Source organism: Lolium perenne, chromosome 1 (assembly GCF_019359855.2).
Source record: "Lolium perenne isolate Kyuss_39 chromosome 1, Kyuss_2.0, whole genome shotgun sequence".
Lineage (NCBI taxonomy): Eukaryota > Viridiplantae > Streptophyta > Magnoliopsida > Poales > Poaceae > Lolium > Lolium perenne.
This window is the reverse complement of record NC_067244.2, coordinates 187,339,339-187,367,023: the sequence shown is the minus strand read 5'-3', so window position 1 is coordinate 187,367,023 and position 27,685 is coordinate 187,339,339. Positions and strand designations below refer to the sequence as shown.

Below are 27,685 nucleotides of genomic sequence, written 5' to 3'. Positions count from 1 at the left end.
AAATGGTTTCTTAATTTCTGAAATTTTAATTGTATTTAGAATTAAAATTAAAGGCTTAAATAACAAGTATTAAATAATTAAATTTTTATTAAAAATAAAATTTTCATTTTATATTTTTATTGGATAGGGTTTATCTTTATAAAATTTTTGATATCTTATATTTATTTTTCTGAGCTATATTGGATTTTCTACAATTTTTCAAAGTTGCAGCCATTTTCTGGAATTGAATTTAAACAGAAATGACTAAAGCTACCCGAGTTAGACTACCCCAAGCCACTGACTAGTGGGCCAGTGTCCACGTCAGGCGCCACCGTGGCGTCGAGGTGGCATGGGAAGGGCTGGCCGACGGCCAGTTGCCGATGGTCGCCGGCGTTACCGGTGTCCCGCGAGGTGGTGCGTATGTGCGTTGGAACGAGGACGCCGAGGCAAACCTCAAGGTGGTGGCGCCGCTCCGGTTTGGTCACCGGAGCGTGCCCTGCGGCGAGGTACCATGGCGGTGGACACGGTCACATGGCGCGGCAATGCTACGGTGCGAATTAGGAAGCAATAGGGGGCTCTAGAGAAACGGAAGATCACCTGGATGCTTCCAGGCATGTCGCTGGGGTCAATGGAGGACGGAGACGACGCGGTGGTCGCCATTTCTTTCTCAGTACTGCGGAAAGGAACGGAGAAATTACTCCTCCTCCGAGCTCCCCTCGGCTTGTGACTCCACCAGAAGAACGAGGACATCAAGGCGCTCCTCCTGAGCTCAACGGCGGGCTCTAGGGTGGTCGCAATCACCGGGGCGAGATTGTCACCGGCGAGCTAGGGTTTCTGTGTGTTGGTCGATTGAGACGAAAGGAGGGGAAATTGAGGGCTTCTTCTCCATTTATATGCCCTCCGGCGTGTGCTGGTGGTCAGCAAAAATGGCGGCGACCGCGGGACGTGGCTCTGGCCATCGCGGTGTCTCTCTCCCGTGCATTGAGCGGAACAGAGACGAAGACGACGATGCCTCTTCGGTATTATCCAGTGAATAGGTAAGTGGGTTGTCTGGGCCATGCTGGGCTCCTGCTGATGGGCTCCTGCTGGGCTGCTCGGCTAGCTGCTGTTGGACTGCTTGGTGGCTGCTTTGCTGGACTTCTGGTGGGCTGCGACGGCAGGTAAGGTCTGGTAAGCCTCCTCTCCTTTTCTCCTTTCTATTTTTATTTTCTGTTTTCAATTTTCCCATTTAAATTCATATTTGAATTCTGTTATATTTGCAGGTGTCTTATATGTTAATTCCATTTTGATGTTGTGTAGTGACTATTACACCATTCTTTATTTGAAACAAATATTTTGTATTGGATTATAATGCATAGTTGTGGCTTGTTCATAATAGCAAATAGGCATGGGTTTCAATTCTCATTTTTAATTTCCTTTTTCTTGTGAATTAATTCTGTTAGGATTTATGAGAGTTGATAATTGAAACTCAAAGTATTTCAGAGGTTATTATTAAGACCTGGTTCCCATTTGAGAAGTTGATGACTTACATATGATTTTATGTGTTCACCAACTTATTAAGGTTTTAGAACTTCTATTCTAACCCCCTTTTAAGGTTAACACTATCATTATCTTTGAAAGTATCTAAGGTAGGTATTGTTCCATCATGGTTGATCTTGGTTACCAAGGTAAATAGTTGATCACTACGCATATGGTTTTAATTATAGTATTTAGCACTAGGCTAATCTTAGGTTCAATAATTGAAGCCTAAGATTTAGTTTGTGAGCAATTCTAAGGTTCTAATGATATTCACCTAATGGTAATTGGTTTGAATCTCAATTATGGTCTGGTTTTATAATTGTAATCACCCAAGTGATTCACAACTAGAGTTGAGATATAATTCTAGGGTGTAGAGATGAGATGACACCATATTGCATGTGCTAGGGTTTAATCTCCCCTAACCATGATAAGGTGGTTAGTTGCTTAATATTTCATGTGCTTCTCTAATTACTAAGGATTTGAGAATGGGTTCTATCTTATTCCATTGGACTTCTATTAGAATCCTCAATTCATCATTGAAGTAACTAATTTGGTTATAGTTCTTTTTATAGTTAACTTTGGTCATATGGATGTATGGTGTCTCACCATATAAAGTATAGAGTTTGACTCTAAGGTTTTCTAAGTATCTCTCATTAAATGGGGTTCTCACTTCCATGATCAAGCATTGTCTTGATGAACTAAGGTATAGCACTTCTATTTTACTTTCTTGGATGAGACTTCTATGGTTGCCTCAATAATTTATATCCCAGGAGAATACCTGAGACATTAAGTTAGGGTTTTACTTGAACAATGTTTAGATAGTCATTTTGGTATATGGATAGTTCTCTCCCTCACAATCAGGTGTTGGCTCAACTACTTGAGTGTAACACCATAGCTTGGGCTCTCTCATTTAGGAATAGTTATTCTAGGGTTTATGGTGTACTCCTAATATTTATTTAGGGAACTAGGCTAAAGATTCCATTGTCTAACTTAGTTGGGTTGGTCCTATCCTTATTTCACTAATTCATGGATATAGTCTTATTCCATTTGGTATTTGGTTATCTCACCATTCCAAGATGAAATGGTTTACCTCCTAGTATTTTAGTTCAGAGGTTGTCCTTGATTCTTAATTAGGTAAATCTAGAATTGGTAAGAATGGTCTCTCTCATTTGGGAAGGTCTTTAATACTAACCTGAGGTTAGGCTCCATAGAGATTGATGTGATCATCAATATCTATGTTTAACATAAATGGTTTCTCTCTCTAGGGATTGTCTTGAATAACATCCTAGGGTTTCTCTGAAAGATAATGATTTGATTACATGAATGTATATCCAAGGTTTTAGCTTAAGGTTTTCAATTGCTTCTCTGGTAATATAGAACTCTCTCCTCTCTAGGTTTGATGTATATTAATATGGAATAGAGAAGGATATATATTTCTTAGTTGGATCTCTTTGTCTTGTTTCCAAGATTAAAGTAGAATGAATACCATGAGGTTCATGGTAGGATCAAGGATTAGTTTAAGACATGGAGAAGATGAGTGAAGAATAGTTTCTCCAATTATTGTTACCTGATTTCCAATTAAATGGATGTTCATATGTTATGGCAAGGAATATCATGTTGTGATCTTTAATAAGATCAAGTAGTTGCTCCTTGGTTTATAAGTTCTTGTGTTGATTTTAATTCCATTTGATCTAACCCCTTTAGATCAAATTATTTCTACCCAAAACAAGGTTTTAGCAAAGTCACATTGAGGTTTATAGCGCTTGACTTGATGAGCTACTTCAATTCCACCAAGGTCAAGTGAAACTTCAGTTACTGTGACTGTTTTACTTTAAAGCGCGAAAATTCCCCGGATTTTCTATGCATGAATGCAATGCACACATCTGTTTCCTCTATTTTTGTAACCCCAATACCTGGGATATTACAGTCGAGGGTTTCGTACTACACAAGTTTACAGATTCCGGGAGACTCTCTGAGTCCAACCCGTAAAGTTACAAATCTCTACTTTCCTAATACAACTCTATCTTTCCTTAATAACTAACTGGGCTTCCGAACTTCATATTCTTCGACCTGTGGGCTTTCAGTAAACCCCGGGTACCATCTTTGGCAGGCCCATTGGGGATGCCTATGTCAGCGACCTCCCACGGTGTTGCACGCAACCACAATTCAGTGCGGCCTTGAAGTCTACCAACTCTAGCTAACTCATGGCTCACTGTATTAGCCTGGCGGCTAATCTTTTCAATCCTAACATCTCTCCCTAAGAAAATCTCTGATAACATTTTTTCTAAACGCAAACGCTGAAGTATGTATGCACTGTCCTTTATCAGCGTTATAGCTTCAACACAGTCCAATTCGATTATGAATCTATGATCTTCAGTCATTGAAGATTTCTAGGAATGGGGAAATCACGATGAGGAGAAATTTTGGGATTTACTGCTTCAGTTATTTAGCCCACAGAAAGAGTGTCAACTAACGAGCATGAACTGGGCATGAGAAAATAGATGGATCACATGGGCTATATATGATGCAATCTACACCATAGAATACAAAAAAAAATCATAGGGATACCAACACAAGAGATCCAATCTACATGAGCCAATATCTAATCTACAAGATGGAAGTAGCGAGATGGTGAGATGAGATCTAAGTACCCTTGTAGATCGCTAAGCGGAAGCGTAAAAACACGGTTGATGTAGTCGTACTTTCTTCACGGTCCAATTCGATCTACGCTGCAACGTAAGGTGCCTCTCCGAGATGTGCACATGTACAACTTAATGATGTCTCCTCCTTCTTGATCTAGAAAGGGAGGTGGAGAGGTAGATGAGATTGGATCCACAACACGGCTGCATAAGCTGAAGCAGTGGTGGTATGAGGTGGAGGAAGAAATGGGCGGCTAGAGTTTGGGGAAAGGGTACGGCTAGCACCTACCCATCCTCCTTTTATAGGTGGCAAGGGGAGGGGTGCGGCCAACTTGGACCCCCCCCCCCCCCCCCCCCTCCAAGCAATGTAGGGTCTGCTGCTAGATGAGGGGGGAAATAGTCCACCCCTCCCATTGCACCTCACTTTTTAGGGTTTTCTTGGGGTGGCCGGCTGGGCCAAGCGGGGCTTGTGCACCTAGCCTAATTGGGCATGGCAGCACACCCTTTGATCCATGCTGGCCTCCCGAAAGAGTGGGCTCCACTAGTGGCCCTCCAAAATCTTCTAGATCCTTCCGATACAATACCGGTAAAATCCGAACTTTTCCCGGAACCCTAAACACAACTTTCCTTATATAAATCTTATTGTCCGGGCTATTCCAAACCTTGTAACATTGTAATTGTTCCCATATGGCTAAAGCATATACAAAAGGGGAAACTACAAACTGCATGTCTAAAATAAACTATGTTTTCGTTTCAACATTGTAATCCAAGGTTTCTTGGGTACTAGAAGCCTAACCCCGGTTTTACTGTTATAAGGATTCACAGAAAAGCTTCTATAGTGAAATTTCTATAGCTTTGTGAAACCTCGTGAGCAGAAAACGGGAGTGAAGGAGAGAAAAAGAATCTTTTTTCTGCATCCACAGCGAATCCTAGGTTTTCTCAAAATTACTCTTACAAAATCAAATCAAATTCTGGTTTCATCATATGATAGTGTGTTGTTCCTCAGCATAGTCAGCATTGTCCTGTTCAGTATAGTCTTCTTCAACATTTTACTCTTCATGATAGCCTTCTTCCGCACGGAAATTCAAAACGAAACCCGGGTCCAGATGATCTCTATATCTGGACCATTCCATTACATGGGGATGCGTGCGTCAGACAGTATAGAATGGAGTATTCAGCATCGTATGCCCATTATTGAACAGTGACATGCCCCACGCATCGAATCATTTAAAGCCCATCCGGCCGTTGCCCAACACTCGGTCCAGGATGCTTGGCTGACGAACTGGACCTCCGTGGACCTACGTGGACAGTTATACAAAGAAAAACCATTGCTCGACACTAGTCTACACAAATGTATGTTCGCACGTCAGGACAGTTATACAACAGAAACCAGACATGATATTTTTTAAATGCAGAAACAGAGTTAAATCACCTATCAATATGGTTTGCGGAGGAACACACTCGAAGCTATCTATTTGCTCATCCTGCACCATGATCCCATCTAAAGTTGTTATTAACCCCAATGAATAGACCGAATGGTATGTCATACAAGTTAGTCTTGTATGTCGTGTCAAAGGTTATTACATATTTACATTGCCAAAATATTTGTAGTGCAGCCTGCCTGGTCCTGTTGTCCACATGAGGTTCTTGATCCTCGTATCTGAATCAGCCTGGACTCTGAACACGAAATCTGGGTCCTTCGCACCAATCTGGTCAAAAACTTCAATCGTTTTTCTTAGATCGTTATCTGCATCTTCTCGGCTAATCTATCCACACAAATTCCTGAGAGAGCGCTTCGTGAAGGGGAGGTTGTCACACTGCCAAAAAAGCTTCCAATAATGCTCTACACCTTCCCAATGTTAATGTTGTTATCCGTCAGCTGTTTCACCAAGTCTTTAGTGAACATATCTATGTGTCTGTGTGAAGGCCAGAATGCTGTCTCACCGCATGCCTCCATCCACACATGATTGTGATTCACCCGGTGCTCAGTAATGTACAACCATTGTCTGCAGATCTCAACAACCAGATCATCGCAGGGCATTTGCAGCAAAAAGACCACGTATTTTCACCTGTTGGCTTCCCCTGCAGCACAGGACACCAGCAATCCGTGCATTAATGATTTATACACCACCACAAACAAAACACATCTAAAAAATGTTCAAACAACATCCTCACCGAGCAGCAATATATGATTTCTTGCATGCATTTCGTCTTCCCTGAATTTAACCGGCTCTTTCCATAGAAATTGTATGCCTCTGTTATCGAGTCAAAAGTTGTACCCGGTGACCTCGTCGCCCAGCTTCTCTACATAACATCGCACTGATTTTTCTAATGCGCTTAGCCGGTCCGCACAATGAGTTCTATCTGGCGGTGCACACCCGAAACAGAATCTGCACAGCAGGAAAAATATTTTACGACAAAGTCAGTACAAAACATGCTCGTCACTTCCTGCACAACCATAAAGTCACTCACAATATATATTTTCCCAACAATTTATTTCTTATAAAACAAATAAAGTAGTGCAACAGAAACCTACCCTGACACCCTCACATGACATCAGAAGTTTCAAGTCTAGCCACCTCAGGAAACTCCAAGTAGTAAAAAAAATTCATTGACCTCTACACACGAGCTATCTTTCGATTACAAGAATCTACACATGCCATGTTCTCTGTCTACTACAAAAGGGATACAAGGAAAATATAGCAAACGGTACATGATCCAAATCCATTACCTCAGAATTATTTTAATTCCATGTTACAAAACAAAACCAGGTCCAGCACATGAAACCTCTATACTGAAACTAAAATTCCCCGGTTAAAAGTGTATGCACAGAACATCTCCATTCCACACTTGCACCTTCTACGCAAAAACAAACTAATTCATCCTTAATTCAGTAGCTCACATTTCCCCCCATTTTTTTAGATGTTACAAAACAAACCAAATTACTACATCAAATCATTTTTCCCGTTGCCTCACATTGTTTTAGATACATGGGCCGACTACTCGCGAGACGTATCCAGAAGTTCCTTTCCCTCAAACTAATAGAGTACAGCAACAGAAACCCACTACGTCCCCCTCACATGACATCAGAAGTTTCAATTCAAGTCCCATCAGGAAACACCTAGTATGACAGCATTTCCCATTGACCTCTACACACGAGATTATATTCGGTACATGAATAGACACATGACATGTTCTGTGTCAACTGCAAAGGGGATACAGGCAAAATCTTTCAAATGGTACATGATCCAGAATTACCTCGTAATTATTTTAATTCGATGTTACAAATAAAATTAGGTGCAGCATATCAAACCTCTGTACATAAGCTATTTTTTCCGGTTAGAATCACACGCACAGAGCACCTTCCTCTGCATTTGCATACTGGAACGAAGCCATGTTACAACTTCTACACAAAACAATCTAAACTACCTGGACATGAATGGGCCGACTACTCACGAGACACATCCACAGGTTCCTTCTTATCAAAACAAACAAAGCACATCAACAGAAACCTACACCGACACCCTCACATGGCATCAGAAGTTTCAATTCTAGTCCCCACAGAAAACACCTAGTAGCAAAACATTTCCCATTGACCTCAACTAGTTTTTCAGTTACAAGAATAGACACATCACACATGACATGTTCTCTGTCAACTGCAAAGGGATACAAGCAAAAAAATGCAATTGGTACAGCATCCAAAACTAATTCAAACCCATTTTCATTACCTCATAATTATTTTAACTCGGTGTTACAAATAAACCTAGGTCCAGCATATCAAGTTTTCCAGGTAAAAGCAAACAGAGCTTGGCTCTAGTGGTTAGGTCCCTTGTGGTGGAACCAGCCCACCCAGGTTCAAGTCCTAGACTTGACATGGGTGTTTGCATTTACCTGGATTTATTCCAGGATTTAACCGGCGCTATGCTTTCAGTGGTAGGTGACGTGCCCGTCAACAGCGAGGCGCCAGTGGTGACTTCGTCAACCTCAAGATATGCCGGCTCAGTCCCTCGGAGGTGCTCATAGGGGTAGGGTGTGCGTGCGTGCGTTCATAGGGGTGTTTGTACGTGCGTGTTTGTGAGCGTCTGCGTTGTACTGTGATCTCAAAAAAAAAAAGTTTTCCAGGTAAAAAGTACACGCACAGAACATCTTCCTCGCAGCATATGGGCTAACCTCCACGCAACAGTAAACTAGTTCATCCTAAATTCAGTAGAACAAACCAAATTACATCGAAACATTTGCGCTGCCTCATATTCCCACCCATTTCGATGTTACATACGTACACACAAACAAAAAAACTTAGACTGTCTTCCCATAACTTTTCATGATAACTCTTCAGAACAGACATTATTCAGAAACGCTTACCTCTTTGTCCACCCGGGAGACTGTGGATTGTGGATTGTCGTGCCTAGTTGATGCCGCAGAATCAGCGGGTAACGGCATCTCCAGGCCAGCCATGCAGCTAGCTGCATCGCCCACACCACTCCTGTCCACCAGGTTCCCAGGCACCGACGCACCCGCCGCCGCCGGACCAGCGTTACTGCTGACCGAGTCCTCGCCTTGTAAACTCAGCACTGCTGCCTCAGCTGGATACGGCGCATAGATAAGCATACTGCGATTCAGTTGCACAAATCAGTAACTTAGCATCCCCCATGATTCATAAATCCCACAAAAAACAGATGCAGTGCATTTAGCCTCGCCTCCACCGCCCCGAGAAAATCTGCGTACCTGCTCACCGGATCCAGCGGGAAATCCATGGCGGCGACAGCCGTCCCCCCCGGTGGCCGATAATGCAGAACCGCCCCGCCGGCCGCTCACGAAGAAGAAGGTAGGAGAAGGTGGCAAGTGCAGGCCTTTCTGGATCGGTATGGAAACGTCATTTATTTCAGGCTCATCAAAGTCGACGACCTAGACCAATGGTCCTGGATCCCTTCGCCCACATGTCCAACTGGTCCAGAACGGCCCTCCGTGACCCGGCCGTCCGCCGCGCACGACGCGTCGCCCTGCTCCGACCGCGTATAGACAAACCCACTGCAATTAATGCACGTGTACTTGTTTCGCCGCTCGGTTTTCCGCACGCCGTATTCGCACGCGTATTAGTCCCGTCACGAATCCCCAGACACGATTCAACGTCTCAGATAACGGGATCATCTGGACCCATGTTCCGAAACGCCTCTCCCTCTTCCGCATAGTCTTCTTCGGCATAGTCTTCTTCAGGATAGTTTACTTGGGCATCGGACAGTGTATCATGGTCACGGCCATGGAAAAGACAGTGGTCCTCGTCCACCTCGACGAAGCCTTTGGCGGCATACTCGCTGCGGGCCCATTGCTGCATCTCGGACATGATCTTCCACTCGGCCTCCCTCGACTCGTTCCAGCCGAGGAGCATCGCCCTGAAGTCGTCCGCCTCCGCCTGCGAATAATCGGGGCCGGGATTGCACAGGATCGGGAACTCGTCGGGGCTACAGTAAGGCCGCCGCTTCCTTCGGGAGAGGATCCAGTCGATCTTCCTGTTGGACAGCCGCTTCGTCTCCTTCTTCGGGGCCTCAACGCCGTGGTCAGCCTCGACCGCCAGCTTCAGCTTGGTGGGGCAGCTGCAAACAGAATCGATCCCCTCCTCCGGCCCCCTATTGGCGGCGCAGCTGCAATCCATTATCCAGGTACTCTGCTCGGACCAAGTGCCACAGATTAATTTCGCCGGGGATCTGATCAAGTGGTGTGTGACCTTCGCTTAAAGAGGGAGGTTAGGCCGTAGTTCTCCGTCTCCGATTGGAATCCTGGCAAGAATCGAAGTCGGAAACCATCAATTGATCAACTCGTTAGGTGGTTTCTTCTTTTTCTATTTGCTTCAGAAGAAAAGCAGAAAAAAATCTTAAAGTAACATACTCAGTTTCTTCAAGTTTGATCAACTTTACACAAAATTATCAATATATATAACAAATAAACAATACAATAAGGATATAGTTCATGGTGGATTTCACAAAACTGATTTCGTGTTAATATATATTTGCTATATCAATAACTAGGATCCACAGGTTGTTTTGAGATTTTGGAAAATAGTAGTAGTAGAAAAAAGATCCTAAATACATTTTGTATGTGGAAAGTATTTTGGAAATAGATTAAAAAATCATGTATATGGGTCCCCTCAAAGATTCCTCATAATTAAACATTCTAATAAATCGTACGCTTAGGGAAATTTGATTTCCACCTCATATGCAGCTTTGAAATCATTTTTTTTGTTTTATAAACATGCTTATGAACTTTATTAAATTTCCAAAATGATTTTCTAGTGTTAAATAAATTACCATAATGTTTTTAAAATCCAACTATGAAAACCATTGGAGTTGATTTTCACTTTTTATGACTAGGAAAGTCATAACCCCCGCCACCCTCCTCATTATCTTCAAAAAGATTTTGAAAAATATTCCATGCATTAAAAAATGAAATTATGCTAAAAAGTGGCATGGGTGTGATATGGTTATGTTACATCTGAAATTGATGTTTATGTATGCTTGCTTATGAGAAGAGCTATTCTCCGAGAAAGAATGCATGCTGCTTTTGTTTATTTCCTTTTGTCGTTTCTGTTGAAACTATGCACTTGGTATGATCTCCCTAGTCATACTTTCATGTGTTTCATATTGTTTCTTATTGAAGAGAAAGAAAAAAAAAACTTCCTAACAATATTAGACACAGTATCCACAATATCTAGTTCTTCTCTAAAGGGAGACAAAAGTAGGACTTCCAACCAAAGGGAGCCCATCTTATGCCATGTACAATATATTATAAACAAACAATGTATCTCAGCTCTCAAGAGCATATATGCTACTTCATTAAAAAAATATGAATGTAAAAAAACATGGAAAATAGACATCTATATGTTTGTGTCCCTTGGTTGCTTGCAATTTTCTATTAGAGAAAACACAAATATTTCCAATTGTGTTAAAAACACAAGTTGAGTGCCAAATTTGTTATTTTTAAGCACCTAACATTATCTTTTTTGATTTTTTGCATATCCATGGTAATGAAAACAAGTACAACAAAATTTTGAGGTTTTATATTTATATTTATTTTCTTTTTTATTTTCATCCAAGAGCATATGCTCCTGCGAGCCAAAACAACCACCACCATCACAAACGATATCTATAATGCTCCACCATCACAAAAAAACACTACAAAAAAGTACACCCATAAAACATATTCTTTTTTATCTATCAGCGTCTACGATAAGATTAACATATGTGTCCATATAACTATATTAGAATTAGCACACGTTTGTCTCACATGACTTCTAAAACATAATATTGAGGAACTGAACCGACATTATATGTTGAGTCCTACAGGAAAATATAGTATTTTTTATTCGGTATTGTATGTATGTTATAAAAACAAAGAAAAAGTTCATAAAATATTAATAAAAATACGATGAAATTACCTGCAAAGTAAAGCATAGAAAAAATTCTATGAACTCAAATCTTACACATCAAACAAGGAGTTTACGGAAAATTACTAAGAAATAAATTATCTAAAATTCCTACGAAATTCTATGAAACAAGCATGTGTTTAGAGCATCTCCACCGGTGGCTCCAACCTATTCGAGTGCTGGCAAGATTTTGGACTCACCCCACCCCACCCTCCCATAATCCGCCGACACTGTTTGGAGCCCAATAAAACCGCTGGCAACTCCGTGACAGGTCCTATGCACAATGGCCAGGTGGGTAGCGTTGGCACATGCCACCGCGTCCAATGGTTCCCTCGGGCCCGCTTGACAACGTTGTGACCGCTCTGAAGGTACATGTCCCGTCAGATTTCCTTCTGAATTTTGACGTGAAACCAACTCTGGAATGATCGAGAAACGGATCTAGTGCATAAGGAAATTTAGATCTGGCCAAAAGCATGCCTGAGGAATATTTGGTGATTTAATTTTTAAACTAGATCTAGCAGGTTGTTAAACATATTTCCAAATAAATAAATAAAACTACTAGTAGGTCAAATCCGATAAAACGGGATATATTATGGGTATATCAATGTGAGATATTTTCATGTTGGTAGATTACATTTTCCCGTACATGTACAATTTTTTGCTCTAAATTTTTTGAAACTTAAAAATGGCAGTTTTAAATCGTTCAAAAAACGAGCTACCTCTCTGAAAATCAACACTCCCCTCTTTGCGGAGGATGATGTCTACCGGCCTACCACACATGCTATTGCAGGCACTGTACATCCGACCCGTGGATCAGGCACCGTGTGCACCTACCAGCTGTCCTTTGTAGTAGGTAATCCCTGCCGTCGGTGCCTTTCCACTGTCTCCTGGGCCCCACCCGTCAGGCCGTCGTCCTTTCCAGCCGTCACAGCTCACAACGCTACGCTCGGGCCGTGGAGGGCTCACGAGCCATAAATAACTGAACACAGAGAGAGACGGAGGCGGAACTCCACAGCTCATCTCCCCAACCGGGCGGCGACACAAGGAGGAGAGGCGAATCCACGGCTGGAAGGGTCGGACACCGCAGCCATGTCCGCGGACGAGGCCGCGCTCAAGGTACATGCCCCCGTCAGATTTCCTTCTGAATTTACTTCTGGGTGTAGGTTTCTGCTGCTGGATGACCCGAGAGTTAGGGGATTTTCGAGGGCCGAATTTGGGCGGAGGGTTTGGTCGATTTGGATCAGTATGGCTAATGCGGGGGATCCATGCAGCCAGTGGTGGTTTTACCATTCCGGGCTGTGGTGGAAGGGTCCAGAGGCTCAGAGCGCGGTGGATTTTGGTGGGAATTTCTGTTCGATTTGGGCATTGCAGTGTGGCCATGGATAAGCTGATGCCTGAATTTCGCAACTCAATTCAGCTCGTCCCTCGAGTTCCTGTTTTCCAAGTAGTAGGCCAGTACTAGGAGTATCTATTCCATTCCATCCATGTGTATCAGGTCTGAAAACATTGACTGATCACAGAGTAAGTATGTAAATTATATACTTGGAATATGTTTTTTATGATCTTAATTTCTAGTGACCATCTCTTCGAGTTCACATATTGCGCCTCACTTGCACTCGATGAACTTGCACTTGTTTTCCAAAAATATTCATCCATTACTTTATGTATACTTTTTCTGCTGGTTGACAAAAAAGACATTAAATACTCCTCTTTGACACCTCGACTGGGAGAAGAATATGCGGTCGAGTCATATTGGTTGTTGACTTCTTACTGACATAGTGACTCATGCACTACGAAAAGGATTTTGGGAATAAAATATTGCGAGTTTCTATATTGAAAACCATGAAAATTATATCTTGCGTAGAGGCAATGCAGTTTGGTGCCTTGCCAGCTTCCACGATTATTGCAAGTTGTACAGCTAAATATGCCCTCAAGGTTTGTCCTTCTGCTTATCCTACGATGTCTTATTACAGTAGGATTTTGGCAAATATCATGATATGATGCAAACTAAGACTTAAAAGTCAATCAAACAACATGCGTTTTTGTTTTATTTAGGATAGCACGGTTTTAATACATGACCATAGTTTAAAGGCTTATTCTAGAATTTTAAATGCCTATGAGCAGTATTTGTGATGTACTATCTCTTCCTTTTAGTGGTCTGTTTCATGATGGAATGCTTGTTATATAACTCTGCTCTCCTTGTCAGATTCCGTGTTATCTTAATGTGGTTTATTCTGTTACAGGCCTGTGATGAGAGAACAAGCCTTAGTGTGGCTGCCTCGTATCAAGCTGAAAATGGTTTCATCACCACAGTTGGTCCTGCCGAATCAGCGAAGGCAGCTTATGCATTTCTTCCTCAAACTCCTACTGAGTCAACTGACGCGCACCTTGTTGAGTTTGCAGAGGCTATGAGAAGTAATAATACAAATACGTCATACGTGACATCATTTGATATCTGTCACCCTGCTGTCAATACTTATATGTGGAACTTACTGCATATATGTCTTTAATGAATTTATACTTTGCAATTGGAAGCTGTTGCACAAGCACTACGACAAGTCGCGGAAGGAAAAGCTGCTGCTCAAGCAGAGGCAGCTGAGTGGAAGCGCAAGTATGAATTAGAGAAGGCAGTCAAGGCGCACAAGCATCACACTGTAATTAAAGGTACAAATTGGAGCTTATATTTTGCAAGTTGTTCATGGTAGTCATCAAATAAGACTAAAAAATCCCTTCTTTATCATAATTCCCTTATTATCGTTTGATCAGCATCTGCTGACTCATTTTGCGTAGATGTTAATGAACTTACCAAAACAAACCCAAATTACACAAATAACATGATTGGAGAATGGAGATGCATTAGGAATGTTGGCCAGCAAGTTAACAAACTGATCATTTTATCTTACATGCACGTGATTCTAACTGAAAAATGATACTTCTAAAACTGTAGCATGTGCAGGTTGCAGCAACTGTGTCAAGGACAAGCTAGAGCATTTGACTAGCAAACTGACACTGGAGACTGCCTCGGCTGATCAGACAGGTTGTTGTGGAGACCATGGGATCTGTTCACGTCAAATTCTCCAGGACCAATCTCCTGGACCCAACCAAAAATTGGATGATAAGACTGTTGGAAGAAAGGTATCCTTGGGCAATACGTTATGAGAATTTTAAATTTTTCATATGTCATGTGGTTTGCTGCTAAAATCAACTTATATCCAGTTGTTCATCATCTAATGCTGCTGGACTACCTCTGAATACTTGTTGGGTTGATGTCACCCAGATTAATTAAAGAAGGCCAATAAAAAAGAATTTCGAAAAAGATGTATAAACTTAAATAAATCTTGGTCTTTGTTTCTGCCATTTGCTGATATTTTTTGCTGCAAAACAATGTCTTGCTAGCCTTTCTACTCTGCTATATTTATTTCCTTGTTTTTTTTAATTGAACATCATTGCACAACTAGCACAAACAAACGCAAGGGCCTGTAGTGCAATTGTGATTTTCAAGATTCACCTTCTCTGACCTAGTGAGCTGATGCTTTAATATTAGAAAGAACTTTGCCATTTTAAACTATTTGACTTAAATTAATTTTCAATCTTTTCTTGGATTGCACTTCTATTTCTCAGTTTATTGTCTATCCAATCTAAGAAAAAAAATTCTGATAAGCATGTTAACTCTTCATCATTGAACCTGAAAATTATATTTATTTATCTTCAATTTGCTAAACCTATTGGAGTAGAAGCTTCCTGACAAGCGAGTCGTCTATGAAATTTTGTTTGTGATACACAATTAAGAGGCATGCCTTTCATGCTTTGGTTCAGTTGGAAGAACGTGTTTTCTTACAGTCCAGTCAGTCAACCTTTTTGTTTTTTTATGAAGAATCGTTTTCCTTATATTTGCAGGCACCATTTAGACTTTCATGGGGATGCAATGAAGATAAGAACGGTCAGCACAAGCATGATTTTGTGTCCTTCGAAAAAGGGGATATAACAACAGCAGAACGCAGCAATAAACAGGTAGCACTTTCTGCTCAGTTGGATTCATTTTGAACAGAATACCCTATTTGTTTTGACTTGTCAGAAATTATTGTCAAGATAATCTCATTGCTGTGGCATATTTTTTCATGTCCACAAATACTGGCTTACAGATTTTGCTAAAATGGGAATCCCCTCCACAAACAGTTCTTTTTGTGACTAAACCTAATTCCAACGCTGTGCATGCTCTCTGCTCCGAAATGGTTCGGTATGTTTCCGTGCTGCCTATCCTGAGAGATTTTCACTAATATCAATTATATGGTGTCCTGTATTGCACATGGCTCTATTATTTTCATTGGAACTTGTTTCTCCTGTTTAGTTATGCTGTGTGGTACTTTATTGTTAAATATCTTTGTTCACGTGTGCTAAGTGTTGTGTATGTTTTTTGCAGATGGCTTAAAGAACATAACAACATGAACATCTTCGTAGAGCCACGAGTTAGCAAGGAACTACTGATTGAAGATTCTTACTTCAACTTTATTCAGACATGGGCTAATGGTAAGAATTTTTTTTAGTGTATATTCATATGCATTTCTCCACATTTCTTCACACTGTACATTTTGCAATATTAGGATATAAGAATGATATGTTACTGTAATTTAATTGGCTGAATGTTTGTTATTTTTTAAATCTAAATAAACTGCTATGGACATAATAATCACATAAAGGATTATAAACTGGTCCATTTCACTTATGCGCCTCAGAGTTACAGAGCATGCAACTGGACTTGCAAGTAATAATCTGAATTTCTGCTCCTTCGCATGATTTGTTTTGGAAGTATTCTTGTACCATCTCATTGTAATACTCAAGCACCCGATGCCTCTTGCTTTAACATGTGACTGTGGTATGAGATCTAGTTATCTCAAGCAATAATTCTTTCCCATCAGTAAACAAGTTTGTTGATGTTACTTTTGTGCAAGATAACCTGTTTCCTTAACCCAAGAACAAGGTGTTCTAGAGTCTCAGTATCTATTATATTGTTGGCTATAATGCTTGAGTGATCATATACTATTAAGCATTTCCATTTCCATTGATGCATTACATCCAGTAAGGTTTTTCTGTAATTTCTTATGATTTAAGATATCCTTGATTTACTATTTTTAGTCGGATCTGACATATTCCCTTTTAGTGCTTGACCAATCTGAAATATTTGGTAGATCAGGAAATGAAGACATTACATACAAAGGTTGATCTCATTGTAACTCTCGGCGGTGATGGAACTGTTTTATGGGTATGCACTATGCAGCACAAATATTGTGACAATTTATTAAATATGGATATTGTGTGGTTAGCTTACAGCTTAAGCACTTGGTTAGTTCAACATTTTCATTAAAAACATTAACCTTTTTATAACACTAAATGCCTCATAGGTGTGCCTAGCTATGTGAGTAGACACCTACTAGATACGTGTTAGTACGCAGCTTGGCCTACAGCATTGCAGAACTTAGAAGAAATGATGTGTCTCCTGTTCTTTTCTTCAGAGTGTAAAGGATATCCTTTTTTTTCTGCGGAGAGATGGTAAGGATATCCCAATGATGAGTCTATCTACAATTGCGACTGTGTTATAGTATCTTTTTCCATGTCCTGTTAATGTAAACAATAGTGTTGAGTTCTTCACTAAATATTTCTCTTACTACTCAGACACTTCTATTAGGAAAAACTAGACATATACATATAGCTCAGTCACCCTATCTTTCGTCAAGCAGACCCTTGTGCCGGTTTCCATCATATGGAGCACCATAGCTAACATAGTTTTAGTAGAAACATCAGGATAGTTGCTGAGATTTAAGGCCCTACTTCCAGTCATATGTTTTAGGACAGGTAAACTCAGCTTTCTTTCCATAACTTTTACTCCTACGTATATCTCATAACCTTCTCCAGTCTACATATTACGGTTGGTAGTATAAGTGGGAAATGACCTACTATTGAATAAATTCATAGCCTAAATGCCCCTACATTATGTTGAAATAACTTACTGTCGTTGTTTTTCTTTAACATGAAAACCTTTATAAACAGGCTGCGTCACTGTTCAGAGGACCAGTTCCTCCAGTTGTTGCATTTTCTCTTGGATCATTGGGCTTCATGACGCCCTTCCGTATCCTTAATCATCAGTGTTGAACAATTGCGAACCATGTTGTTAAATTGTATGGCTGTTTTACGTTATTACATTATTAACATTTGAATCCAAGTTTTAAATAGCCGGCTATAGCCCAGCTATAGCCTTTCGGGAGGCGTGCCGCTACGGCTAAGGCCTTCATAGGCTAAAACAAGAATAGCCGCTAATAGCCTGGCTAAATTGATTTAGCCCCAATTTAGCCTCTTAGCAGCTAAATTTTCCGTTCAATAGCTCAAAATATTGGACCCAAATTTTCTTGCATGACTTTATTTCTCGTTCAAAATCAACCACTCTACTAACTCTATCCTCAAAATCTCCACTTTCCCCTTTCCTTTTATGTTGTTGCTAGTTAATATTGTAATATATGGACTGAACTTGTGGTTATTCATATCTCTTATGTCACTATGTTAATACTATGTTATCTTATCTGTAAATTATTGATATATACTACAATATGTTGCCTAAATTTTGTATTTTTTATCATTATTTACCAAAACCGCTATATGGACTTAGCCCGCTATAGCTTGGCTATAGCCTTTCATAGCTTCTGAAATTGCCGCGGCTAAATCCAATAGCCGGCTATTTTAAACTATGATTTGAATATTGCACTTCTGCCTTGTCAACTTTGCATAGCAGATCCATGGTATGTTTGGTTGTGTCTGCAACCGGCCATAGTGGATCTACTGCCATGTTTGGCCTCAGATTAGGATTAGTTCATACTTCACTATGTGTCACAGTTTCATACAACTGCGGTACCAGGGATGCATACATATTTGTACCAGACTACCAGTGCATCAAATTCATTAGTAATACAGCACATTTTTTTTTCGATAAGGGGGAAAAAGCCCCAGCCTCTGCATCAATCGATGCATGCGGCCCTTTATTAATCTTATTAACTTATTCAACGAATCCGAAATACAAACTTATTACAAATCATGGATCGCTAAGAGTCTCAACATGAACCAACCATCTGAAAAAAGAAAGAAAAACAAGCCGCCACAAGATCTTCATGTGAGCCGCCTGTCAATACGCCAGCCGCACCGGCTGTAGAAATCCCGAGCTACCGTCGCCAACCGGTTGCACCCAATATCCATGTCCTGGCGCACATCCTCCATAATTTACTCAGCACATATTTTACTCAGTGGGGCTGTATGCTCTGTGCTTTCCCCATAATTATATTTCCTCCTTAACTTGAGCTAAGCAAGCGAGAAGTATCGTGAATGCTTGGACAATGTACTCAAAAGACCATTTACCATCACGCTAAGGAGCCGTCTGCAGTGTCATGTAATTCGTGATGCGGCCAAGGATGAAATTGTGACTGAGGAACCGATTATAGTGCTAAATGAAGTTACAATTGATCGTGGAATGTCATCTTACCTTACCTACTTAGAATGCTATTGTGATAGCTCTTTTGTTACATGCGTACAAGGAGATGGGCTGATAATATCCACGACATCTGGAAGCACAGCATATTCACTGGCAGCTGGAGGATCCATGGTTCATCCACAGGTTCCTACATATGGTTTCCAGATTTTATTTAGCATTAATGTTTTCACTCACAGCATGATTTTTTATATTGGGCCGTTACTGTGTTCCATATTATGTGTTAAAATCAGTAGAGGTGGGTCCCAGTTTCAAGAAGCCAAAACCCTGTCCTAGTTATACAAGTCCATTTTTATAGGGATCACTGTTTCGACTAAATGCATGCCATATAATGTTGTTGTCTGATCAGCTCTTCAGATCATCACAAAGGCCATGTTACCTGGTAATATGTAATTGAGAGGAATCAGCCTGTGGTAAGAACTAGGATTTTAGCGAGAGATAGAGAAAGGGCTCTTACCCCAGTGGCAAGATAAAATAAAATTTCTTGTATTTCTGGCTTGATTAGTTCCCCATATAGTATTCTCTTTGTATAAATACCTAACAGTCCAATCTAAGTAACAATCTGTATATGTCATGTCTAACTGGTTTAAGGTCCAAACTAAGGATATCTTCCTAATTTAAATGCTACGACCTAACCGAAAGATTGAAGATCTTATCCAATAATTGGGGGCTGATCTACTTGCTATAGTGGAGCTATGTACTTCCATACATAACATTAACACAGAAATTTGATTACTAAAATTATGTATCAGCAATTAAGCTCAATTGATTTATTTATTTTGCTCCCTGCTTAGCTATCATTCCATGTTTCATGTCCTTCAGTTTATCATCATTCTTGAGTAGGAAATGATTATTTTTTATCGGCTTCTCATTTAAGTTGTGCATATTGCAACTTTGATGATATGTTTCACCGGTATATGCAGGTCCCAGGGATCCTTTTCACACCAATCTGCCCTCATTCATTGTCATTCCGGCCTTTGATACTGCCTGAATATGTCACTTTGCGCGTGCAAGTACCATTGAACAGCAGAGGGCAAGCATGGGCATCCTTCGACGGCAAGGGTAGAATTCAGCTTGGACCAGGCGATGCCCTCATCTGCAGCGTCTCTCCGTGGCCCGTTCCCACAGCATGCCTGATGGACTCAACGACTGACTTCCTGCGGAGCATCCATGAGGGTCTCCACTGGAACCTCAGGAAGAGCCAATCACTGGACGGCCCTGCCTGATTGATCTAGTTTGTGCAGCAGTCTGTGCCATCGGAACACGATAGGGACTGATGAAATGGCAGATGTGTAATATTTCAAAGCATCTCCTCGCAGCCCAGCAAAGATGGAATACATATATGTATCATGTATGCTCCCGTGATAGTTTTTTGGTTCTTTATGGATCTTCTTACATTTTCTATACCCTACCCATAAAAAAGGTTTACCGATACATTTACCTGTAGTCTGGTGTGAAATTCAAACATGGTCAGTTGGTAACCAATGTGAATATATTAGTTCTCTGGAGTAGAGGCAATGTAATTATGCATGAGTTGCAACATTGAAACTCTGATCTGAATAATGAGTGACTTCTTCCTTTGCTGCTTGTAATATATTAGTTCTCTGGAGTAGAGGCAATGTAATTATGCATGAGTTGCAACTTTGAAACTCTGATCTGAATAATGAGTGGACTTTTTTCCTTTGCTGCTTATCTTGAAAGAAGAGACCTAATTACGATTTATCGGAACGGTATTCTCGGCGCCAGACTTTCATAAGACCTTGTCATATTTGGTGATCTACTTGTCTCACCGAGATTGGCGCAGCCACGCAGTGCTGACATTGTCCAAACCTGAGTAGTAGGAAATTTGCCGTTCCGTTTCAAAAAAAAGTAGGAAGTTTGCCGTGGCGGCATGCCGTGTCCTTAGCTATTAGACTTTTTGTTATAGTATTTTAAAAGTACTACAATATATGAGTTATCAAGTACAGCTGAATGCGAGGGAGGAGAGGGTGCTCCTTATATAGGGGTAGAGCCGTAGAGGAGAGGATGTTTGGCGCGGCCGGCCCACGGTGGGCCACCAGCCCACTCCTTCCCTATGGGTTCGGCTGGCCCCCTTCTTGGGCTACCTTTTTAGGTGGCCCATTAGGGGGTATCCCTATTTTTTTCTCATTTTCTTATTTTTTAATATTTAATTCCTCCAATTAAATACTAAAACACAAACCCCGAAACTTATTTCGATACCTCTCCGGAGCAATTATGGTGTTCTTCTATTATTACTCCACTGATCACGGATAATCCCTAAGCATCGTATACCCTTAAGCGTGCCACCCTACGTATTCGGGGATGCATAGACATGACTGAGATACTTCTCTTATCAATGATCAACATGGGGTTCTGAAAACCATGCTGGCGAGGGATTAACTTGTCAATGCCTACAGATTGCAGACTTAGGGTTTCGTAAGAAGTAGATGGCAAGTAGATCTCGAAAGTTCAGCCGACAGAGGTGCTCGACTCAAGATTACGGTGGTTCTGGTGGCAAAGATTTTGATCCCTCGTTTCTCCCTCGGCTCCCCTTTATATAGGAGGTGGAGCCGAGGCTTTTCGTGTCGTACAAGTTACAAACTATCCGAGGCAGTGGGCCTTTCCTATGTTGGTACAATATTCCTACTACAAATCTACTTTCTTTATCCGAAGATCTCTGGGCTTCTGGGCCTTCAAAGATTCGGGTCCGTGGGCTTCACGTCCTCTTTATATAACCAGGGTACTTTATTCGACATGCCTGCTAGGCATACCTATGTCACATGCCGACCCCTTTGCTTTCCATGAATTAACTTATCGCTTGAACCTCAACATCTAGTTATATTCCCTTTATCATATGATACCTAGTTTGTCCAAGATTTGATGTTTGTTATCCTTTATACCTAGTTTGATCTTATTACTGACAAACATATTCAACTCGTTTCCATGATCTGACATTCTTGTTAGTCACACATTTGCAAGCTTCATTAATGTGATATCACCAAGTGGGCCTAGAATATCTATTCGTCACGCGGATGGACAAATCTGGCTCATGACAAATACGCCTCAACCCATCTCAATGGAATACATGAGAAATACCTTTATGACCACCCTATCATGGTGTGGCGATTCATATCATCAAAGCATTCTTTCGGAGACAGTGATTAGATATGGCGTCACGGTCTAAGGATTAGTCTACCTACCTCTGCCGCTTGGTTGGAGGACCTTCTTCACGCAGGGCTCGCAAACTGATTCACCATTAGCTGTTGTTTCTCCTGAACCATAGTTCCAAGTTCCTACCATGATAAAAGGAAGCTAAAAACCCTGTTTGAGCTAGTAAAGGAGTTACCCGATTCCTATGGGGTACCAAACCGAAGATATGGTCTCACTTTGGAGATATACAGATAAAAGATTTACTGCCGTACAGTTTTCTTCTACAGCTGCTCACAAGGGTCAGAATCTGCAACCATGCACCATCTGAAATTAAACATCAATGTTTGTAATTACAGTGTGCTCACAGCAAGTGTCGTCTGCCATTGGAAAACACATGCAGCGTTAAGAGCTAAATAGCATGTCAATTTTAGAACATTTTCTATCTTTAGCCAGATTTCTTTGATCTGAATTGGTAAGAATGCACGCTTAGATTTCTTTGATCCTTCTCTACAACTTGAGTCACCTGCATCATGATCATGATTAGTGATCTCAACCCATAAAGCTTACAAGTTTGTTTGTCAAGCCTCACATAAACATAGTAATACTCAAAAAAGTAGTGTAGAACACTGAAGTTATTGACATTGAACAAAATTAAATAGCAGTTTTGTATATGTAGACATGGTAAAGTACACAACGGGGACATCCCTTGATGTGAGAAATCAAGCTGAACCTGAACTTGTTACTGCGGGATGAGCTCCTCTCGCAAGTCCTGTCCGTGGCATAGGGTACGGCGCGACCTCAAGTCAGCGGCTGCGAACACAGTCCGGCCGCTGGGTATCGTGCGGGAGGAGCTCCTGTCGTAGGTCCCATTCGTGGCGGAGAGGTACCGATTTCCCTCGAGGCGGCAGCCAGGATGAGACCGGCGGGGACCTCAATTCGGACAACTGCGGGCTCGATTTCGGTGGTAACATCGATTCCTGTGGCCTCGCTACGAGATCGCACGACCTGAAGGTCACCACCCTTCTCCGACCATGTCTTGAGTGGGGCATCGAAGGACAACGGAGAACAGAGGCGCCTGGTGGTGCGCTGGGAGGAGGCTGGAGAAACCGGAGGAGGTCGGGTAGGGAATGTGCAAAGGTAGAGTTGGAGGAAGAGGTGCGCATCGGCGGCGCTTTGAGCCCGCGTAGACCCTTCTTGTTTCTGCCATCGTCTTCCTCCTAGCGCGATACTACCGCACAGAAGTTGGCGAAGATCCCAGCGTCGACATCATGGCAGCGGGAGGGTGGCTGGGGCGGGTAGGATGAGGGAGACGGGAGCGGCGGCGACGGGATTGTGTGCTAGGGTTTCATGGGAGGAGGTTGGGGGATTTTTTCACGGAAGGAGGTTGGGGGATGATGGTTCGAGGCGTTGGCTGTGGTGTTCCAACCGGTGTTTTCACTTGTCGGTGGCAGAGAAGCGTAATTAGCTAAACTAAGATTACTACGACCTATCGTGACCGTCGGATGTAGATTGATCGGTTCAGATTCTTCCAATGACGACCACCAAACGCGTTGAGTGTCAAACGACCAACTCGAATATAATAGTAAAGATTGTTTCCCATGATCAGGAAACCTTGATCGTGTGTTAAAATAATACAAGTAACTTACAGGCATACTATCTGTATCTATTAAAAAAGTCGTAAATGTATTTAAACTTGTACGTATCAAGACACTCTTTAGTATACAGATGTATTCAAATTTAGACAAACCTTCGATATTTTTTTATGAAGGGAGAAAGTACTATATAAGTAACAAGAGAATGCTTAATCAGCGTCACTTGAAATGAATGGAAACCAACAACTAAGAACAAAAACAGATAACAGAAAAAGGTTTAGACCCTGAAAAGGTCAACCATCACGGTTGTCTCTCTCTCAGCTCGTCGAAGTTGTTGGTTGATCTGTCAGGTTCACAGAATGACTATCAGGTTCAGTTAATGTTAACAGGAGATAGTCAAAGGTTAATAATAACGTTAAGATAAAATGGAGGGCCCACATGACCAACGTCTAGGGATTTTCTAGTACGTGACCTCTTCCTACGCGTCCTGATTGGGGGTACCAAAACCAACTCGATGGTTTTGTTCCCCGTTGTACTGCGCCATATAAAGGGGTGGGGAGCACGGAAGTGATCGATCGACGAGTTCACGATCTGCAAAAGTTGTTCCTCCACATTCACTCATCTCCACTGATCAGGAGAGGCCAGGAACAACAAGAAGAATGGAACCTCACCGTACTGTCCCAGGGCAGTGCTGGTGGCGGACAGAGGGGATCAGGAGGATCTCCAGATCGTCTGCCACCACCGGATCGTCATCGACACTGTTGCACCAAGCCTGCCTCACGCAGGCATTGATGGGATCTTCAATGCCCTGTAATGCACCACCTCTATATCCTCTCGGTTTATGTTTATTAGGTGTTCTACATGCTGCAGTTCATGATCCTGTCCTAGGAAAAAAGGTTTTGGTCTAACAGAAAAAACTTTTTACTTTTGTTTAAAAAAACTAAATATCCTGCAAACCAAGTGCATAATGAGGGTGTGTAGCATGTTTCAGTCCAAGTCCACCACGAGCTCCACTTGGCATCATGAGAGGGAGCGCAGCCACACTCATCGTCTTGTCCCCATAGGCCCCCACCACGGCCCCTACACAACTGTCTACCGGTGCTTCACCCCTCCCCCACCCCACCCCAGCCTTGGCCTCGGCACGGGTCTTGGCGAGGTTGTAGAAGAAGAAGGATGAGACAGAGTCGGCACCAGTTAAGAGCATGACGGAGCTGGACATGGCATTGTCTTTTTTTTTTTTGCGAAAGGAGGAGATTACATCAGATCAACGAACATACATAAAGATCCAGAAACAAAGCAAAAAAAAAAAAACAACGAAGACCACTGGATCCCAGCGTCGAGGTCGAAGACGAAGCTGCCATTGACGCGCCGCTGCCAAAGCTCCCCAAACTCTAGATCGCCGGAGCCCACCACGAGGCAGGCGTGAAGTCTCCAACACCGCCTCCGAAGAGACTACTGTCGCCGCCGCCCTCACCGCCACGAAGATCTGAAACCACCACCTCCAGGACGAGCCTACCCAGATCTGCCACTCCCGGATCTAGCCGTGGTGAAAGGAGCCGAGGAGATCCGCCGATCTTCGGGCTCCGGGAAGTCGCGCGCGCGTGATGGCCGGCGTCCGAGGAGCACCGTCGTCGAAGGGGAACCACGCCGACCACAAAACCCGCACCCGCAGCACCTCCACCTCCCAGCTGCCGCCGGCCGAAGACCCACCGACACCTAACCTATATACACACCGAGAAGGGCTTCCCCCACCCTCCCGCCGCCGAAGCAGCCGGCAGAGAGGGAGGAACCCACGCCTCAACGGCGGTGAGGTTGAGACGACGGGTGACTCTCAAAAAGTCGCCTCTCTGGTTATTGTAGAGGAGAGAGGGGAAGAGGGCGACGCTCGACGTGGCATCGTCTTCACTGATCCAAGCGATGTTGTTGGCGATATTCTGACATGTGTATCTAAGGGTAAAAGCCATTGTCTCCTTTCTCAATCAGGTTCCAAGGCGGCACCATGTTTAGGTGCTCGGTGGAAAAGGTTTTTAATGCCAATATGGCCCAACATCTTCATCCATGTGTAGGTGGTCCAAGCTTTATATTACTTCAAGGATCTCTATGAGAACGAACCATTAACGCTGACCCATTATTGAAAGATGATCAAAAAATATCCCAAGTGGGGAAAACATTATGCTTCATACAAAAAAAGATCTAGAAAACTCAAAGAAAAGAAGCATGTCAATGATTCATCGGTCATCGATCTTGAATACGATGACCCAAACATAGGTGGATGTGTTGTTCGGCCAAGGGGCCAAAAGGCCACCAAACAAGACCTAAAGGGTGGTGCTTCATCACTTGCATTGCATGAGACATTGAAGGTGTTGATAGACGTGAAGGAGGAGACAGCCAAGAGGGGTGAAATGAGACGCCGAGAGAAAGAGGAGCAAATGGTAAGCTTTCTTAAACTGCATAAAAAGACCCTTAAATACTAGAAAGAGTTCTTCAACTTGACGAGACCAATGCCCGGTTTAGAGCCATGGAGCTAGAGGCCGAATTGATGGCCGAGGAGAACCAGACCATGATGGCCGACTTGAGAGATACCGGTGAGGATGCTCTAACCTTTTTTTTCTTTTTTTTTTGAAAAAAAAGAATAACCGGCAAACCATTCGTGTCAGGGCATCTCCAGCGGCGCGACGCAAATGGTCGTTGAGCGACCGTTTTCGTCCGCTGTGACCGGAAATGCGTCTGGGGCCTGCTCCAGCGGGGCAACGCAAAGTGACCGGGCCGTCCGCGGAGACGCAAACCTGTCTCCGCGGACGCTTGGCGGTCGCGCGGAGTGTCCGCCGAAAAAGACGTAGGACCCGCGCGTCAGTGGCAAGAGGCCGATATTATTCCCGCCACTGGCCATTCCCCCGCGCGAAATTGCAAACTAGACTGGCGCGAGCAGTCCAGAAGCGATGGACGTCCTCGCCGCCGCAGCCACCGCCATGGATGCGGAGCAAACCCTCGCACCCGCCGCCGCCCCACACTCCCCCGTAGCCACGACCATAGCCACAATGGAGGCTGCAGCTCCGGCGGAAGCAAAGCGGGCCGCCACCGGCGGCGGCCGGGAGGCAATGCCGAAGGGGGCAAAGAAGGTGCTCTCCCCGGAGGAGAAAATCATGGAGGCCGCGAAGCGTCGCGGGCGGCGCAAGAACCAGAAGATGAAGACTGCCGCGGCCGCCAACCAGCAGGCCTGGCAGATGCAGATCAAAGCCGGCTTCGCGCAAGTAGCCCTCCATACATGCTCGTCAAGAGAGAGGGGATCGCCAGCGTCGCGCCTCCGGCCTCGTCGGTCAGCTCGGTAAGTTCCCAGCTGCGCCCTGGAACTCCCGCTCCCTTGCAGGGCCACGCGGCGTCGCGGTTCGCCTCCGGCCTGCCGCCGGTGAAGTTGACCGGGGCGGCGGTTCCCGACCTCAACTGGACGCCTAGAAGCGGTGACTCCTGCCCGGGCGCGACACAGAAGATGCGCCAGGTGCCGGAGGAGAGCATGCCGCAGCCCCGCATCCTGTTCGACGAAATGGCGCCGCCAGCCCCGATGATGGACGACCCGGTACATGAGCTCTGTCAATGTATGCGAGTGTCGTGTATCATGCGTCTGATGTCCGGTCGTTCGTAGGACTATTGGAAGGACCGCCATGATTCGGACATCCAGGAAATTATCTACGGCGGCGGCTTCGTTCGCGATGATCGGGCCGGGACAGGCGCGCATGATGACTGGGCACCAACGCAAGATGCGGAGGACATCGACACCGCACGGCTGTTCGCCACCCAGCAGACGCAGCCAACACCCGTGTCCGTCGACGACTTCGACGACGCGCCAACACAGCCTAACATTGCT

At 43.2% G+C, this 27,685-nt stretch overlaps 2 protein-coding genes across 3 annotated transcripts; one reads left to right on the top strand and one right to left on the bottom strand.

Annotated features, from left to right (window-relative positions):
• Positions 1–5,645: 5,645 nt before the first annotated feature.
• On the bottom strand, positions 5,646–9,232 carry LOC127315974 (uncharacterized). Its single transcript, XM_051346401.2, has 4 exons — positions 8,862–9,232; positions 8,499–8,745; positions 6,312–6,526; positions 5,646–6,218 (listed from the first exon to the last, which is right to left on the bottom strand). The coding sequence occupies exons 1-3, from the start codon at positions 8,888–8,890 to the stop codon at positions 6,497–6,499; spliced, it is 306 nt and encodes a 101-aa protein (XP_051202361.1). The 5' UTR covers positions 8,891–9,232; the 3' UTR covers positions 5,646–6,218; positions 6,312–6,496.
• Positions 9,233–12,511: 3,279 nt separating this feature from the next.
• Positions 12,512–20,659, top strand: LOC127315958 (putative NAD kinase 3). 2 transcript variants are annotated; one of them, XM_051346392.2, is made up of 11 exons: positions 12,512–12,669; positions 13,797–13,968; positions 14,089–14,217; positions 14,510–14,688; positions 15,451–15,564; positions 15,696–15,790; positions 15,974–16,080; positions 16,740–16,813; positions 17,599–17,677; positions 18,900–19,207; positions 20,005–20,659. In XM_051346392.2, the coding sequence occupies exons 1-11, from the start codon at positions 12,643–12,645 to the stop codon at positions 20,305–20,307; spliced, it is 1,587 nt and encodes a 528-aa protein (XP_051202352.1). In that variant the 5' UTR covers positions 12,512–12,642; the 3' UTR covers positions 20,308–20,659. The 2 variants fall into 2 exon arrangements, with proteins under 2 accessions (XP_051202352.1, XP_051202349.1); XM_051346389.2 differs by having other exon boundaries at positions 14,501–14,688.
• Positions 20,660–27,685: the final 7,026 nt, after the last annotated feature.